The following is a 15,321-nucleotide window of genomic DNA, read 5'->3' as shown; positions in this document are numbered from 1 at the left end:
CCTGGGCTCCGCACCCGAAGGCGCGGGGCTGGCGAAGGGGCTGCCCTGGCATCAGCTCTGGCGCCCGGCACGGTCAGCGAGCGGCAGGGGAGGGAGAGTCAGCAGGGCGGGAGGAAGTGTGGCGCTCGCTGATAAGTGGGGAGCCTGGCTCCCCAATCCGCACAGCCAGGCGGACAACCTCAGGGTGGGGCTTGCGCTCAGCGGCACCGCGGCGACTTCGCGTGGGGACCCACGGCGCGGTGTGAGCAACCTCTGGGGACGGTGTCTAGAGTCCCAAGACTCGGGTTGGAGACCCCAAAACGGGAATCGCCTCGGGAAGCTGGGCGCTCCCACCAGGCGCAAGGGGAGCGGAGGCACCAGGGCCCCGACTCAGAATGACAGAATGACGCGGCGCTGGGGTGCAGCCCCGTGGCGGGGCACCTGGGCCGTTGTGGCTGGCTCCAAGCACATGGGCCAGCCTCCCCGAGCCGCCCTCTGTGGGCCCAGAATTCAGACTTCCTGGCAGCCAAGGCCCATACCAGCCCCCAGCTCTCCCTCCCCATACCCTCTCCATGCAGGCCAGTAAGAGTCTCGCAGTAGGTGGAGCGGTGGCACCGACTTGCGACCTCTGCACGGGGAGGCTGAGGCAGGAGTATTCTGAGTCTAAGGTTGCTACACAGCGAGCCCGTCTCAGAAAATGAAACTAAACCAAGCAGTGCCGCAGGGTGCCAGTGGCAGGTCCCACTCCGCTCCCACTCAGGCTGGGCCCCACGCTCACCAGTGCAGCCGCAGGGCATGCAGGAAGGCTGACAGCCCCTCCATAATCAGCAGGATGGCCACGGTGAGTGTGGCGAAGGCGGCAAAGATGAAGAAGAGCACCAGGCCGCCCGCGAGGCTCTTCACGCTCAGGCCGATGTGGATGACCATCGTCCACAGCACCTCGGAGAGCTCTGGGGGGACAGTGTCTGGTCAGTGGACACCGGCCCGGCCCAGCCCTGCACCACCTGGCCGCCGTCCCTCCTCCCTGCCAGACACTCACGTGCATGGGCCAGACTGAGCGCCCAGAGCCGCAGGTAGGAGGCAGTGTTGGAGATGCAGCCCAGGCAGTACTCGATGGTGTGGATGGCCTGGTGGACCATGGTGTCCCCGAAGTCAAACTGTCGTGGGGGAAGCCAGAGAGAGGCCATCAGGCCAGGAGGGGGCTGAGCAGGAGCCCAGACCAGCCGAGCAGGGCTGGAGCACTGTGCTGCGTCCCCAGCCCTGCTTTGGGTGTTTTGTTCTTTGTTTTTTTGAGACAGGATCTCACTATGTAGTTGAGACTGACCTGGAACTCACTATGTAGCCCAGGCTGGTCTCCACCTCACAGTGGTCCTCCTGCCTCAGCCTCCTGAGTGCTGGGATTACAGGCATGTGCCACCATGCTTGGCATTTTGGTTTTTGAGACAGGGTCTTGCTGAGTCACTAAGATGCCCAGGCTGTGCTTGAACTTATGAGACTCCTGTCAGCCTCCCAGAGGGCTGGGATGACAGGCGTACACCCCCACGGCTGGCTCATGCCCCAGGACACCTGTGAGGCTGCCTCAGAAGGGCCGCGCTCCCAGCCGGCTGGTCCCGGGTCCTGTGAGACCCCTGCCTTCGGGGTCATGGTGGTCTCCCTCCCTCTGACTGAGGGATCTCGGTGACTATCCTGAGTCCTGCCTTCCCCACCCTGCGCTCTCCGGAGGGCTGGATGAGCTCTCGGGTACACTTCGGGGCCTGCTTGGGCACATGGAGGGGTGTGGTTGGAGTCCAGAAGGTTCCAGCAGCCCGGGCCCTGCGCCAATCACACCAGCAGGCGCCCCCGAGCCCACAGGCTGGCCGGTCCTCCGCTCACTCCTGGCTCAGCAGCTGCCCCGTTCCCAGGTCAGGCTCTGGCGGGTGGAGCCACAGGCCATGGCCAGAGGGGCTCGCTGTCCCTCACCATGGCGGCACCTGTGCACATCCGGCTTCTCCTGAGCAGCTCCCTCAGGCCGCCTCCTCCCCGAAGCCCCGGCCCCGGCCCCGCCCGCGTCTCCTCCCCACTTCTGCTCTCTGCTGTGCAGCCCTGGGCTCAGGCTTCCCCAGGGGAGACAGTCACGGCTCTGCATCACTCTGCATCTCCAGCCTTCTCTGCCTCAGTTTCCCCGCAGGCCATCTGCTTTGCCCTCAGTCTATTTCCTAGCCGGTCACGAGGGCCGCGCCCCTGCCCCTCCGGTCCTCCTGCAGCTCCATCCCAGCAGCCCCTCAGATGCAGCCCCAGGGGCTCCACACCAGCTGTGCTCTTCTGCCCTCAGCCCCAGCTGTCTGCCTCGCCCTTGCCCAAGTCCTGGGAACCCGGCCCCGTGTCCCTTCCCGCCCTCCTGTCCCTACGCCCTGACACCCTGCCTCGGGGAGGCATCTCAGCGTGGCACTGCCCCCCGCCCGACTCGGACGCTCCCGGGCCTGCTCATCGCAGCACGAGCGGACAAGCACACCCCGTGGGCAGGTGGGGGACATGCATGGCCCTGGCTGCCGGGATGCTGTCTTCAGGGGTCCCCGCTGGCTGCCCAGCTGGATAGCGGAACAGGAAGGGAGGACGACAGCCAGCTGTAGGAGCTGGACAGGGCTGCGCTGCTGGAGATGACCGGGAGCCCACACCGTCACCAGGCTGAGAAGGTGGAACCGGCCCAGGCCGGGGAGGCGGAGAGGTCCGTCCCACACGGCCCAGCCCCAGCAGGGCTTCGACCCTGGCAACGGTGGCCAAGGCACTGGGCACAGGGCACCAGACACCAGGATGCCAGCGAGGCCCTTTCCAGCCTCAGGGGGACCCAGCGCTCTGTCTCCATCAGAACAGCAGAGGTGGCCATGGCTCAGGGCCAGGGGCAGGTGTGTCAGAGAGATCCTGGAGGAAGGTGCAGACCGTGCAGGGAGGCCCTGCACACCCAGCTCGAATCTTCCTTCCTGCGGACCCCGGCCGGCTGGCCTTCCTCCCCTGAACGCTGCCTCCCTCACATGGACCGGAGGTGGAGGCCAGGCCGGAGCCCGCAGAGTGCGGGCAGACTGGGAGCTGTCAGAGTGGCAAACCCGTGACGCAGAGGCAGAGGCAGAGGCAGAGAGGAGCAGGACAGAGCACAGGCGCAGGCGGGGATGCAGTGAGATGTGGCCTGCAGGGGCCGGAGGGGGGTCACAGTGCGCAGACAGGAGAGGAGGGGCCCGAGAGTGACAGTCTTACCGCTTCATCCTCGGAAGGCTTGAAAACACAAATTCACACTTAGTGGGAGGCTCACAGTTAAGACACCCTGGCCACACCTGCTCCTGGGGCCTCGGCAACAGGGAGGGGTGGCGCTGAGGCTCCTGTTTCCCACAGGCGCCCCATGGTTGCCATTAAAAACCACTCCAGGGCCGGAGATGTAGCTCAGCCGTGCCGCTGCCTGCCTCACAAGTGCAGGGTCACGAGTTCGAACCCCGGTATCAAGGGGAAAAAACCATCCCACACACAATGAGCAGTGATCAGAGTCCGGCCGGGTGCTCCGCTGCTGGCCTCTGCCAGACAGAGCCCGGGAGGGCCCTGCGGGAGGCCGGCATAACACACTCCTTCCCAGTGCGCACAGGCTGAACCCAGAGCCCGCGCACACGCCCGGCTGCCACCCTTCTTAGATCTTAGACAGTGGGCGAGGGGGAGAAGCCACCCGCAGGGCCCGAGTTTCTGGCAGCTGTGCCTGGGTGGAGCCGAAGTGAGTGCTGCAGAGTTGAGGACGCAGCGAGCCCCAGGAGAGCAGCAGGGGAGCCCGGCCCGGCTTACCTCTTCCGCATCCTCCGAGTGGGTGGAGAGCTGGTCGTGCTGAATAATCTCAGCATCCTCCTCTGTCGGTCCGTTGCCCACCCTGATCCCACCAAAGCTGAGAGTTCCCTACATGGGCGAACAGAAAGAGTGGAATTTGCCTGGGCTTTCGGCGAGCTGGGTTCTTTAGGCGGGAACGGCGTGGTTGGCCACATGCAAGGGGCCCACTGATGCCACACAAAACAGCGCTGCTGCACCCGCACCTAACGGCCACGGGGTGTGGCCCCGGCTGCATCAGGATCGCCCCAGCGCACTGGGCTCGCCTGGCAGTGCTGACGGAGACCCCCGCCTCAACCCGCAGGGCTGGGCTTCCCACAGGGCTGAGGCTTCTTTCCCAGGGGACGGAAACAAGCTTGGTGCCCACACAACTCTGGCCACAGAGAACCGAGTTAAAAAACGGGAAAGAGATAAAGGGGCCTCTCTCCTCTGCACTTGGGGTGCTGCCTCCCACGGCTGTCTCCCCAGGAGTCTGCAGCGAGCTCCACGGCAGGGGCTTTTGCTTGTTGTGTGGGGGTTTTTTGGCACTTGGGACTGAACCCAGGGCCTTTATTAAGTCACTAAATCACCCAAACTGGGCTTGAAATTGTGATGCTCCTGTCTCAGTCTCCCAGAGTGTGGGATTATAGGTGCACACCACCACGTCCAGCTCCATATGCAGGTTTTTTTGAGACAGGGTCTCAGTATCCAGTTCAGACTGCTCTGGAACTCACTGCGTAGCCCAGGCTGATCTCAAACTCACAGCGATCCTTCTGCCTCAGCCTCCTGAGTGCGCCACCATGCGTGGCTCATATGCAGAATTTTAAAGTCAACTTAATTTGAAAAATTTGGGTTTACGGAGTCAAAGGGAACCTTGGGCAGATGCCAGCACGATGAGAGGAGCCCGGGCCCCCTCACTGGCTCCTGTGCCACCTGCTCTCCGCCTTGGCATCAGCTCTGAGGGTGCCGGGACCAAGCCCTCTACAGAATCCCCACCTGGCCGCAGGACCCCCAGAGCACCTCAGCAGCTGCTGTGTACACAGGGTCTCTGGTCCGTGACCCAGCGAGGGCCAGGCCGGGCACAGCGAGTACAGACTAACACTGCTAAGGCTCTGCCAATGCCAAGCACCTGCGCACTCAAGAGCTGGTGACCACCACTGGGACCCTGGTGCTGCTGCACTTTAAGGACTGGATCTTCCCGCGCTGCAAGTCACAAAGAACGGCAACAACTGGCATCTCCAAGGACAGAGCGGCTGCGTAGTTCTGGAAGGCAGCTGTGCTCACTACCCTACCACCAACACAATGGCCGCACAGCTTTGGCCAAACCAGTGGAACGTTCTGCGGGACACGGAGCTACAGGAAACGTGGTGACCACGATGAAACACTACTGGGTCGGCTAACCAGGGACAGAGCACGCTGCATCTCAAACATGGGTCCTACTGGGTGGGCCCTGTGCACACGCTCACACCAGCAGGCACAGCCCCTGCGGCTGGCGCTTGGGGGAGACCCTGTAGACTTTCCAGTCAGTGCTGCCCCCTGCACATGTCACGCGTCTGCAGAGGCCCGTCTGGGTCATGGGGCTATGGGCCACTGGTATTTTTTCTTCTATTTAACTTTTTGTTCTAGTAGTCTAAGAAGTAGAAGGTGTAATACAGTGATGGTGAGTACATTTTTTTTTTTTTGGTATCGGGTATCGAACGTGGGCCCTCGTCCTTTCAAGGCAGATGGTGGAACTGAGCCAAATCCCCAGCCTGATGAATAAGCTTTTTAAAAAATTATCACAGTAAAACACACCCTGTCATCAACCCGGCTTCCAACACTCCCCCTAGTTTCAGATATACTTGAGGCTCCTGCCACTTTCTGAAGTGGGCAGAGGTGCATCTTCTGTGCCTGCAGCTGTGCAGTCCTGCCTGTGTCACGCCCCGATGGATTCCAAATGCCGACCCGTCGCGGTCCTGTTGACTTGGGGGAGCCAGAGGGCCCACAGTGCTAACCCAGCGAACGAGGTGCGAGGGCGCGTGCCTTTCTGCTGGATGGCGCTGGGTGGCAGCAGTCACGGGACTTCTGACCTCACCTATACAGAGGCTCACAGGAGGCCTCCAGAGGGGCTTCAGGAAGCAGCGAGATGTGGGGTGCAGAGAGGGGAGGATTCTGAGACGCATGGCAGGATGCCTTTTACTGTGGAACTTTTCTTTTTTGAGGCAGGTCTAGCTATGTAGCCCAGGCTGGCCTTAAACTCGTGATCCTCCTGCCTCAGCCTGCACAGTGCTAGGATAACAGGCGTGTGTCACCACATCCAGCTACTGTGGTAAATTTTTTAAACACACATTTACCCACAGTCAGTTCAAAGTTTATTTTAATGTGTAGTTGTTTAGAACCACTGATAGCTGGGCCCTCCTGATGGGCACACAACCCATCCCCAAGGGAGGGCTAAGAGGGCCAAGGAGGGCCCAGGAGGGCCCGGTGAGTCCCAGGACGGGTCAGTGTCCCAGAACAGAGCCCAACTGCGCAGCTTTCCAGGAAGGGCCCCGCCTCAGCCTGTGGGGACTCGGGTACAGGAAGGGGAGAGACAGTGAGCTCAGGGAGCAGAAGGAAGATGTACCGAGAGCCACTCACAGCCCAGAGGGTGAACCAGCCCCACAATGGCCGAGAGCTCGCAGCCCGCCCTTCGGGGTCAAGGCCCTTACTGTGGCGCTGCCATCTGGTGCCGTGGCCCAGAAGCATAGTCTGGGCTGCAGAGGAGCAGGAGAGGAAGCCCTGGGGCTCAAGGGCTCCGGACAGCACCTTCCACTTGGGTTCACCCCCGAAGACAGGGCCAGACCCCCAAGCACCAAGACCTTCTCAGAAACACCTCAGGCGCTAAGAGCAGAGAGAGGAGTGTGGAAGGGACACTGGGAACCCACACACGCTTCAAGGGTCTCTTTCACTGGGAGGGAGAAGGGCCCTCCTGGAAAGCAGCCGCAAGCAGGAAGATGGAAATGACTCGTGTCCCCAAGTATCAGCCCTTTCCTGGCTGGCTGTGGGCTTCTGCGCGCAGAATGCCCGGGGCCCCTCCTGGAGGGCACAGCCATCCACCTCGTGTGCATTCTTCAAAGGACAGGTGCTACCAGGACTCGGAACAAATGGGCAGTCATTGCCAGGGAGGCTCAGAGAGCTGCGATTCGTGGCCCCGGAGGTCTTGGGCTACTCTGACGGTGGTGCATGAGAAGACCGGTTAAAAGATGTTTTAAGAGTAAAAATTCAAATGCTGAACATGCTAAGTGCTGTTACTGAACCAGAGCTTTCTCTCGAAGGGGAAGATCGAGACAGAAGACGACCTGGCCACTTCACCCCGGCCAGCACACTGGAGACATGAGGCGCGCACAGGGCCTGGGAGAACAGCTCAGGACGCACGGCGGCGCCTGACGCTACTGAGGAGGAAACCGACCATTCCGCACTCTCGGGAGGAGTCACTGCTAACAAGGACCGGAAGCCCAAACATCACTCTGAAGCACAGCCCTAAATCCAGGGAAATCAAGTCAAGAATCAGGCCCTGGCTTCCGTGGAGAAGTCACCCACCGTGTGGTCACGGAATGCGGACACGAGGCGGATGTGCTCTGCAGCCGCGGGCTCCGACTAAGATGAGGGAGGAGAGCTCACGCGGCCCGCGGCCCGGGGACGGCGCCGTACTTACTTTCCGGAAAGGGACTGTGCACAGTGGTAACGAAAACACCAGTCTATTCTCAAGAGGTGGAGAGCTCTTCTGCCATCCTCTCAGAGCGGCGGGACACGCTTCCCCAGGGGCCACGCGGCCCACATACAGGGCCATTACAGAGGCCCGGGCACTGCCCGCCACTCAGCACAGCGCGCTGGCGGCCTGGACTCACTCACGGGAGCAGCCGCTGCCGCCTCGAGTCCCTGCTGGCTCAGGGCCGGGCTCACTGGGGCCTCCTCCTCGGGCTGCCCTTCCTGATGTGACGGAGAGAAGAGGAGGAGGAGAAAACGGAAGAGGGCGGGCAGGAGGGAAGGGCGAGACAAGCAGGGCACATGGAGAGAGACGGTCAGGAAAGGGAGAGGGGCTTGGAACGCTCTGCTCCCCCAGGGCCATCTCGCTTGGGGACGTGCACGGCACAGCGCGGGGCTGTGGGAGCCGGGCCGACTGGCTGCACACGTTCCAGCGCACACACGCGTGCAAGCACAGCTGCGTGTGTACGGTGCTCTCTGAGGAGAAAAGTATCGATATGCTTTAAAAGGAACCTTGGCCCCGACACCGGTGGGTGAGAGTTCTGCTTTAAAAGGCAGCGTCTCGTCTCGGGGTCAGCCCTAGGGTCGGGCGGGGCCCCCTGCAGCCCTGACGCCCAAGAGCGGCTGAGCTGCGGCTCCATCTGCGCTCAGGGCGGTGCAGAATCCGTGGCCATGGCACCCGTGTTTCTGAGAACCAGGCTCCTGCGGTGGTGCAGGAGTGGGGCAGCTGCCGCGCAGCCCAGAAGCTCAGACCCCGACACTCACCAAGTGCTTCCGCCTCAGGTACTGGCGGCGCAGGACCAGGGGCTTCAGCAGCAGCATCCAGGGCACACACAGCAGCGCGACGACCACCAGGAAGCACTGGATCCCCTTCTGTGGGCCGGGCGGGCAGAAGGGCGGTGTGGGTGGGGGCCCGCGCCACCCTGAGCAGCACCCCCACGCCTGCCAGCCCGCGCACCTGCCCGGAGTACAGCATGGCGCCGCCCGACTCGGGGTAGGAGAAGAGGAACATGTTGATGAAGTGGATCAGGAGGCTGGGCGCGGTCTCCGATGTGTACGCGCTGTAGGCCGTCCACTTGTAGAAGATGAGAATGACCAGGTAGCCGAACAGAGAGGCCATGAAGATGATCTCGGGGATGAACCCGAGGTAGATATTCAGGGGCTTCTTGAAGTAGCTAAAGGAAGATGGGACTGTTCAGGGAGAAGGGATGGGGAGGCTGGGCTGCGGGGCTCACCGGTTCCTGTCTGGGGGCACAGAGCAGGCTCTCGGGTGGGCTCCAAGCCACCTCCATCTCTCCAGGAAGGGGTCCCCAAAGCACAGTACCTCCCCAAAGCCCTGCGCACCAGGGGCTGAGCTGGTGCCTTCACACTGAGTGACATTCTGAGGCCTTTAAAATTATTATTTTCTTCTTGAGACAGGAGCTCACTAAGTCGCTCAGACTGGTAATCCTCCTGTCTCAGCCTCCCAGAGTGCTGAGATTACTGGTGTGCACCACCAGGCGCACAGTTTGTAATTTTACACATCAAGAAAGAAAAGGAGTTCACTCAATTTGATAAAGAAATCACTGAAGCTTTTCTCAAAGATTTTTATCACAACCATAAATTGCAAGGGACTAATAATAAGTTTCATTTGAGACCATGAGATTTTTTTTTTTTTTTTTTTAATACCGGAGATTGAACTCAGGACCTTGCACTTGTGAGGCACGTTTGGGTACCACTGAGCTATATCCCCAGCCAGGAGACCATGAGATTTTTTTTTTTTTTTTTTTAATACCGGAGATTGAACTCAGGACCTTGCACTTGTGAGGCACGTTTGGGTACCACTGAGCTATATCCCCAGCCAGGAGACCATGAGATTTTGTGTGTGCTTTTTGAGACCAGATCTCACTATGCAGATCAGGCTGGCCTTGAACTCTAGCCTAGGCGGGTCTTGAACTTACAGTGATCCTCCTGCCTCAGCCTTCTGAGTGCTGAGAACACAGGTGGGTGCCACCATGCCCAGCTAGGCCATGGTACTCACACCTGTGAGCCCAGCACTTGGGAGACAGAGGCAGGAGAACTTCCAGCTCGAGGCCTGGGCTACACAGTGACCCTGACTCAAAGAAACAAACAAAGGCCGCGGGGCTTTACCAGATGGTGGCTACAGTACAGGGCCAGGCTCTAAGTCATTAACACACACACACTCCACAAACCACTACCATGTCTTTGGCAGAAGCTGCGCCCCCACCGCCCCAAGACTCACACATGGTTGAAGAGGCTCAAGCTGACGCCGAACAGCATGTGGACAATCCCCAGGGTCACCGACATCTTCATCTTGAAGGAGTTGAGGAAGCTCAACTTGTTGGTGGCAATGTTCCAGATCTTTCAAACCCAAGAAAAGAAAGAGCATCACACACAGAACGCTCATCTGTTTAGAAGAGACTTGTGTCAGTGCAGGAACCCTGAACGTGCACTTAGATACCGGGAGGAGCAGTGTCCCCTGCCTTGTGTGGAGTGCAGCCCAGATACCACGACCCGCACAGCGAGGCTGGTGAAAAGGCAAGGAGTTGGTTTGGAGACCTGACCACAGGGCGGGTGTCACCCCAGGAAGCATTCACAGGGACGTTTCTCTCTTGGCGCTGGGGATGGACCCCAGGCCTTGTGCTCGCCGAGGGCCCTGGCCCAGCAGCCGTCCTTTGGGCCCAGGACAGCGGTCAGCGTGGACTCCTGCCACGTATGGGCTTTGCGGCCGTCTCACCAGGCCTCCCCTTCCTAGCTGTGGCCCAGGGCGCCAAGTCGCTCTCCTCGGCCTGTGCCCTGGGCAGTAGAACCCCAGGGGCCACTCCTGCTCAGCCAGGGCCACCGCCACCCACAGTCACTCTTGTCCCCGTGGGCCAGCTGCCTACTCTGCCCCACTTAGCCACCAGTCACCTTGCCTGAGCCACAGACCAAGGGAGCCAGAGGCTGGGCGACCTCGTGGGAAAGCTCATGACGGTCTCTCAGTTCCACAGCTCGAGCGTCTGGTGCCCCAGCCCCTCCAGCATCTCCCTGTGCACATGTGACCTCAGTGCCGCTGCAGGCTCGGACTTAGATCCACTTATCCAGCAGGCGCCAGGCCCTGCAGACCGCGGCAGCCCCAAAGAGTGTCCAGCAAGTCTGGGAAACCTGTTCTCGGTGTGCTCGGGAGGGCAGCATCTCTCTCATGGACCCAAGGACTCACCGGAACACCAGGGTCCACAGCTAGCACCTACGACATCCGCTTATCAGCCACCCTTCTAGCAGGGGAGGAAGCTGCTGCTACAATGCCACAGCTCCGTCAGTGGACTCAGCCCCAAGTAGGGTACAGCGCTGCACATTACAATCCCACCACTCTGGGAGGCTGAGGCAGCACGCTCCCGAATTGCAGTCCAGATGGGGAAACTTAGTGAGACCCTGTCTCAAAATGAAAAAGAAAGGGCTGGGACAGAGCTTAGTGTGAACGCCCGGGGTCCAAGCCACCCCCCCACAGTGGAGAGAGCAAGTGCATCTCCTGTGGGGCAGCCCTGCTGCAGGGCGGGGTGGGCTGTGCTTGCTGCTCTCTGCTTTTTGGTTAGGGGCCTGGGACTCACTGAGGCCCCGCAGCTGGTGAGGACCCAAGTGTAACGCATCTGAGAGGGCGCCAGGATGGGATGCGTGCTTCTCCCGCTGCGTCCCGTTCCCCTCAGGCCGAAGGGCCCGCCTGGGAGCTGCCAGCACAAATGATGCTGTCTGCGGTGGGACTGGCCCTGCCTGCTGCTCACCATTACCAAAGGGAGCAAAACAGCAGCGACAAATGGAATAAAATCCTTTAAATGGCCCCCGCTGAAGAAACGACTTTCCTGGATGGGTCCCGAGGGAAGCCCTACGCCCTGGGTGCGCAGGCTGCGGAGGAGCACACCACTTCCGGTGGTCCTGCAGCCCAGCTCTGTGCACGGATGCCGTGGGCGACCGCGTCAGCAGCACACTGCCCTGCACACCCGCCTCTCCTGCCCAGAGCCGGCGCAGCCTTCAAAGCCCAGAGGAGCAGTCACCTTCTATAGGAAACAACCTTTCAGCCCTAAGGCCTGTTTTTCCTCCGGGTTGTGTAATCCTCTGTCTTACTCTTTGTTACTATCTCAGCTTAAACATGGTAATGAAGATCTGACCATATTATTTGCTGAAGTATTTGAAAAAAAGAATTCTGAAAAAATATAAGAAAAGGAAAAAATGGAAACAAAATCTTCATAAACAGGGAAGGGTGGAGAGGGTGAAGGGAGGGCAGAGAAATGGGAAAAAAATAAGAACCAAGATACATCGTGTGAATGTACAAGATCCCAATGATGAATGGAACTGAGCTGTGTACCTAAAAAGGACCAATAAACTTGAAAAAAGAAACAAAGAATTTTGAGATAAGTGTCCTGCCTGGCCTGAATGAGACTCTGCAAAAAACAGGCTACTGGGACAGATGGCCATAAGAAGATTCTGCTGGAGGACACAATCTCCCGGGTGCTGGTGTCCAGTGACTATGTGCACACCTGCGCTGACTGTCCTTGGACCCTCAGTCATAAACATTTCAGCCCAGATTCCTTAGGCCCTTCAGCACATATTAAACCCAATTCCCTTCCCAGCTAGCTGCTGACACCCCCACCCCCCGCGTCAGCCCATCCGCTCATGGATGTAATACGTTTAGCTCTTCCTAGCTTCCTGCTGAAATCTGCCCCGAATTTCAGTTTTTGTTCACACCTGGAATAAACCTTTTTTTTTCTCACAAAGCCTGTCTCTGAGTGACCTCACACATCCCAGCACTCAGGAGGCTGAGGCAGGAGAAGTGCCGAGAGTTCAAGGCCAGTTGGGGCTATATAGTGAGTTCGAGGTCAGCTTGACTTACATAGTGAGAGCCTGTCTCAAAACAAAAACAGTAAGTTTTTGCAAGTATATAAAGATAAGACTGGAAATCTGAAATCCACGCAAAGATAGTTCTGGTTTGTTAAACTGTCTGCTAAAAATTAGAGACTCGAAAATAAATTTTCCCAGAGGCAATATTTTAGCTACTTCAGAAATAAGTATTGTTGGAACCTGTAATCCTAGCTGTTGGGAGGCTGAGAAAGGAGGATCATTGTGAATTCAAGGTCAGCCTGGGCTACAAAGTGAGCCCCCATCTCAAAAACCACAAAAAAAGGCAGAGAATTTAGCTCAGTGGCACTGCACCTGCCTCACAAGTATAAGGTCCTGAGTTTGATCCCCATACCAAAAAAAAGAAAAGAAAAACTATGTGGCTCCCAACATACTTGGGTTCTGATGGCTTAGCAGCACCCTGAACACGACACGTCAGCTGGAAAGGGGAGAGCTATTTGTCTTCACTTCAGCGCCCTCCCTTTGGGATGACAGCGGGGACTTGAGGCGGGACACAGGGCAGAAGTCTCACCGGATCGATGCCGAAAGGGTACGGGCCACCAAAGACGCCAGGCACGGCTGGGTTCAGCTGCAGCACAGGGTTCCCCCGGAGTGTCTCCTCCCTGCCAGAGGGGAGCAGAGCCACTTATGCTACACACCGGGGCCCCACAACCCCGCAGTCTTTTCAGCAAGCGGAGGGGCTGGCGCCAGGGGCGAGAGTGGTCAGCCGCGAGGAAAAGCGGGCACACGACCAAACGGGGACCCAGGGCCTGCTGTCCACGTACTGATAAGGAACGCGCTGTCTCCAGTTCTATACACCCAGCTGAGGCCGGCACGTCGCCTCACTCTCGCAGGTGCCAGCTGGTGCCGACGTGAAACCGGCGCCCAGCAGCTTCCGGCTGCCCTTCAACTTACGTCCAGTTGTAGACAGTGAACATTGGCCGCACACTCCAGGACGAGCCGAAGATGTTCAGGGACTTGGAGAAGCAGTCGTTGTAGATGAGGCCGGTGTAGGTGGAAAAGACGCCCATCAGCAGGATGATGTAGCGGCCGCTGAACACAGTGCTGAACATCTGCAAGCAGAGGCGCGGCCTGGCTACCTCACCACTCCCGACACGCGCGAGGCCCCTTTCTGCTAAGGAGGAGAGGGCATCTCTGTCCCCTTGGACGGTTCGTGGTGCTAGAATTCCAGGTGGAAATGAGCCTCTGTTCCCTGCAGATGTAACTGCTGCCCAGTGGTCCTGGCGCAGGGTGGAAGGGGCTGCGCAGAGCTGTGTCCCCAGCCCTTCTCATCACTCACTTGCTAAGGGGCCCGCCTGGCCTTGAACCTGCCACCTCCTGCCTCAGGCCCCACAGACACCGCACCCAGCAAGGGGGGACCCCAGTGGCACCTCGTTCTCATTCTTCTGCGAGAGGATACGACTCTCCCTTAACACCATCCACACAGCAAAGAGGGTCATCAGGATGCCATGGCCGAAGTCCCCAAACATCACGGCGAACAGGAACGGGAAGGTGATGATGGTGTAGGGAGCTGGGGAGAGGCCAGGGGAAGAGTGCGCGGGAGGAGAGCCTGGCCCCACCGACCCGCAGCCGCCCAGCCCAGGCAGGACAGGAGGGGTCCGCAGGCTCTGCTGAGCGGCTCTCCCAGCGGCTCCTTCTCTCTCCTGTGGAACCCAGGCCCCAGCAGCCACCCACCCTCTTCCGCTGGCCCCTCCCCAGCCCTGGGCCTCGAACACTGAACTGGGGGCGTGGGGTGCAGACTGACAACTGCTGCCACCTCCCTGCGCGCCCGGGCAAATGAAGCCAGGAAGGAGCTCGGGAAAACATCAGGCACTTCGAAAAGCCTTTGCAGGAAGCAGCGCCCCACAAAGGTGTGCAGGGAGCCGGCTGGGTGCAGCTGGGGGCCGGGTGGGTGCAGCTGGGGGCCAGGCACTGTGGAGCTCTTGCCCACAGCCTCGCTGGCCGGCCCTACAGGGAGGCGCTCACAGGCTCTGACGACGACACTGCCGGGAACAGGCTGCTGCGGGTACCTGGGTTGATCTCCCGGTAGGTCCCGATCCCATAGGCGTCCACGATGTTCTGGAAGCCAGAAGTGAACTTGTTGGTCTTGTTGTAGGTCGGTGGCGTCTGGTTTGTCTGCATTCTGTTCAGGATGGACGGCACGGTGGAGCCGCTGTGCTCCTGGGGACGACAGCACACACTGAGGTCAGGGCACACACAAAACGGGCCCACTTTTGCAAATCATCACAACAAAACCGAAGGACATAAGGTCATGGGCCATCTTTCCCAGGTTTTGGAAAAGCCACAAGTATGACATTTACAGTGTAAGGTTTTGATTCCATCTTGGGAAGTACAATACGTTGTAACAGTGAAAAAGTATTAATTTGAAGCCAGGAACGACAATGCATGGCCGTAGTCCAGCACTCAGGAGGCTGAGGCAGGAGGGTCACTGAAACACACATTTAAGACCCAAAAGTTGGAAAACCATTTCGCGGGAAGCAGCCTCAACCAAGGTGAGCAGGAGAGGGCTGGGGGCAGCTGAGGCCCAAGCACAGGAAACCAAAGCACAGCGAGAGCCTGTCTGGAAAAACCAGGCTGTTTGGAGACAGCACAGAGCCACCTCTGCCCTCACCAGGCCCTGAGGGGCAGAGCAAACTGGGCTGGGCTGGGCAAGCAGTGCCTGCTGGCTTCTGGGCTGCACCAGAGCCCCACACCCTGCCTTCTCCCTCCTGCCTTCCCCGCGACCTGCTGCAAAGCACAGCCACTGCCGGCTCCACTCATTCCCTCAGATGTCACAGATCCTACATCGTCGCCCTCACAAGTCCTGCCTTGGGGTCCCCAGACCTCCCGCATCTGGATGATGGCTACGCTGGCTATGGCCGACGGGAGCCCCGTGCTCTCACACTGGAGGGTCTGCTGAGCCCCTCACGGCTGAAT

General features: G+C 59.4%; 1 protein-coding gene across 9 annotated transcripts in view; it reads right to left on the bottom strand.

Annotated features, from left to right (window-relative positions):
- The window catches only part of Atp6v0a1 (ATPase H+ transporting V0 subunit a1), a 42,248-nt gene that overhangs the window by 2,518 nt on the left and 24,409 nt on the right, over nucleotides 1–15,321 (bottom strand). For 4 of the 9 annotated variants that reach the window (XM_033763056.1, XM_033763055.1, XM_033763058.1 and 1 more), the window contains 12 exons: nucleotides 14,415–14,565; nucleotides 13,776–13,915; nucleotides 13,300–13,457; nucleotides 12,917–13,007; nucleotides 9,758–9,876; nucleotides 8,474–8,690; nucleotides 8,281–8,388; nucleotides 7,663–7,740; nucleotides 3,778–3,885; nucleotides 3,208–3,225; nucleotides 1,019–1,136; nucleotides 758–929 (listed from right to left, as the gene is read on the bottom strand). In XM_033763056.1, the coding sequence (XP_033618947.1) occupies nucleotides 758–929; nucleotides 1,019–1,136; nucleotides 3,208–3,225; nucleotides 3,778–3,885; nucleotides 7,663–7,740; nucleotides 8,281–8,388; nucleotides 8,474–8,690; nucleotides 9,758–9,876; nucleotides 12,917–13,007; nucleotides 13,300–13,457; nucleotides 13,776–13,915; nucleotides 14,415–14,565 (1,478 nt within the window). The remainder of the gene's footprint in view (nucleotides 1–757; nucleotides 930–1,018; nucleotides 1,137–3,207; nucleotides 3,226–3,777; nucleotides 3,886–7,662; nucleotides 7,741–8,280; nucleotides 8,389–8,473; nucleotides 8,691–9,757; nucleotides 9,877–12,916; nucleotides 13,008–13,299; nucleotides 13,458–13,775; nucleotides 13,916–14,414; nucleotides 14,566–15,321) is intronic. The other 5 variants (XM_010635508.3, XM_010635511.3, XM_010635510.3 and 2 more) reach the window with 3 other exon arrangements.

This window comes from Fukomys damarensis, unplaced genomic scaffold (assembly GCF_012274545.1).
Source record: "Fukomys damarensis isolate Sample0158 unplaced genomic scaffold, DMR_v1.0_HiC HiC_scaffold_13, whole genome shotgun sequence".
Classification (NCBI taxonomy): Eukaryota; Metazoa; Chordata; class Mammalia; order Rodentia; family Bathyergidae; genus Fukomys; species Fukomys damarensis.
The sequence above is the reverse complement of the archived record's forward strand: the minus strand, read 5'-3'. Positions and strand labels throughout refer to the sequence as shown.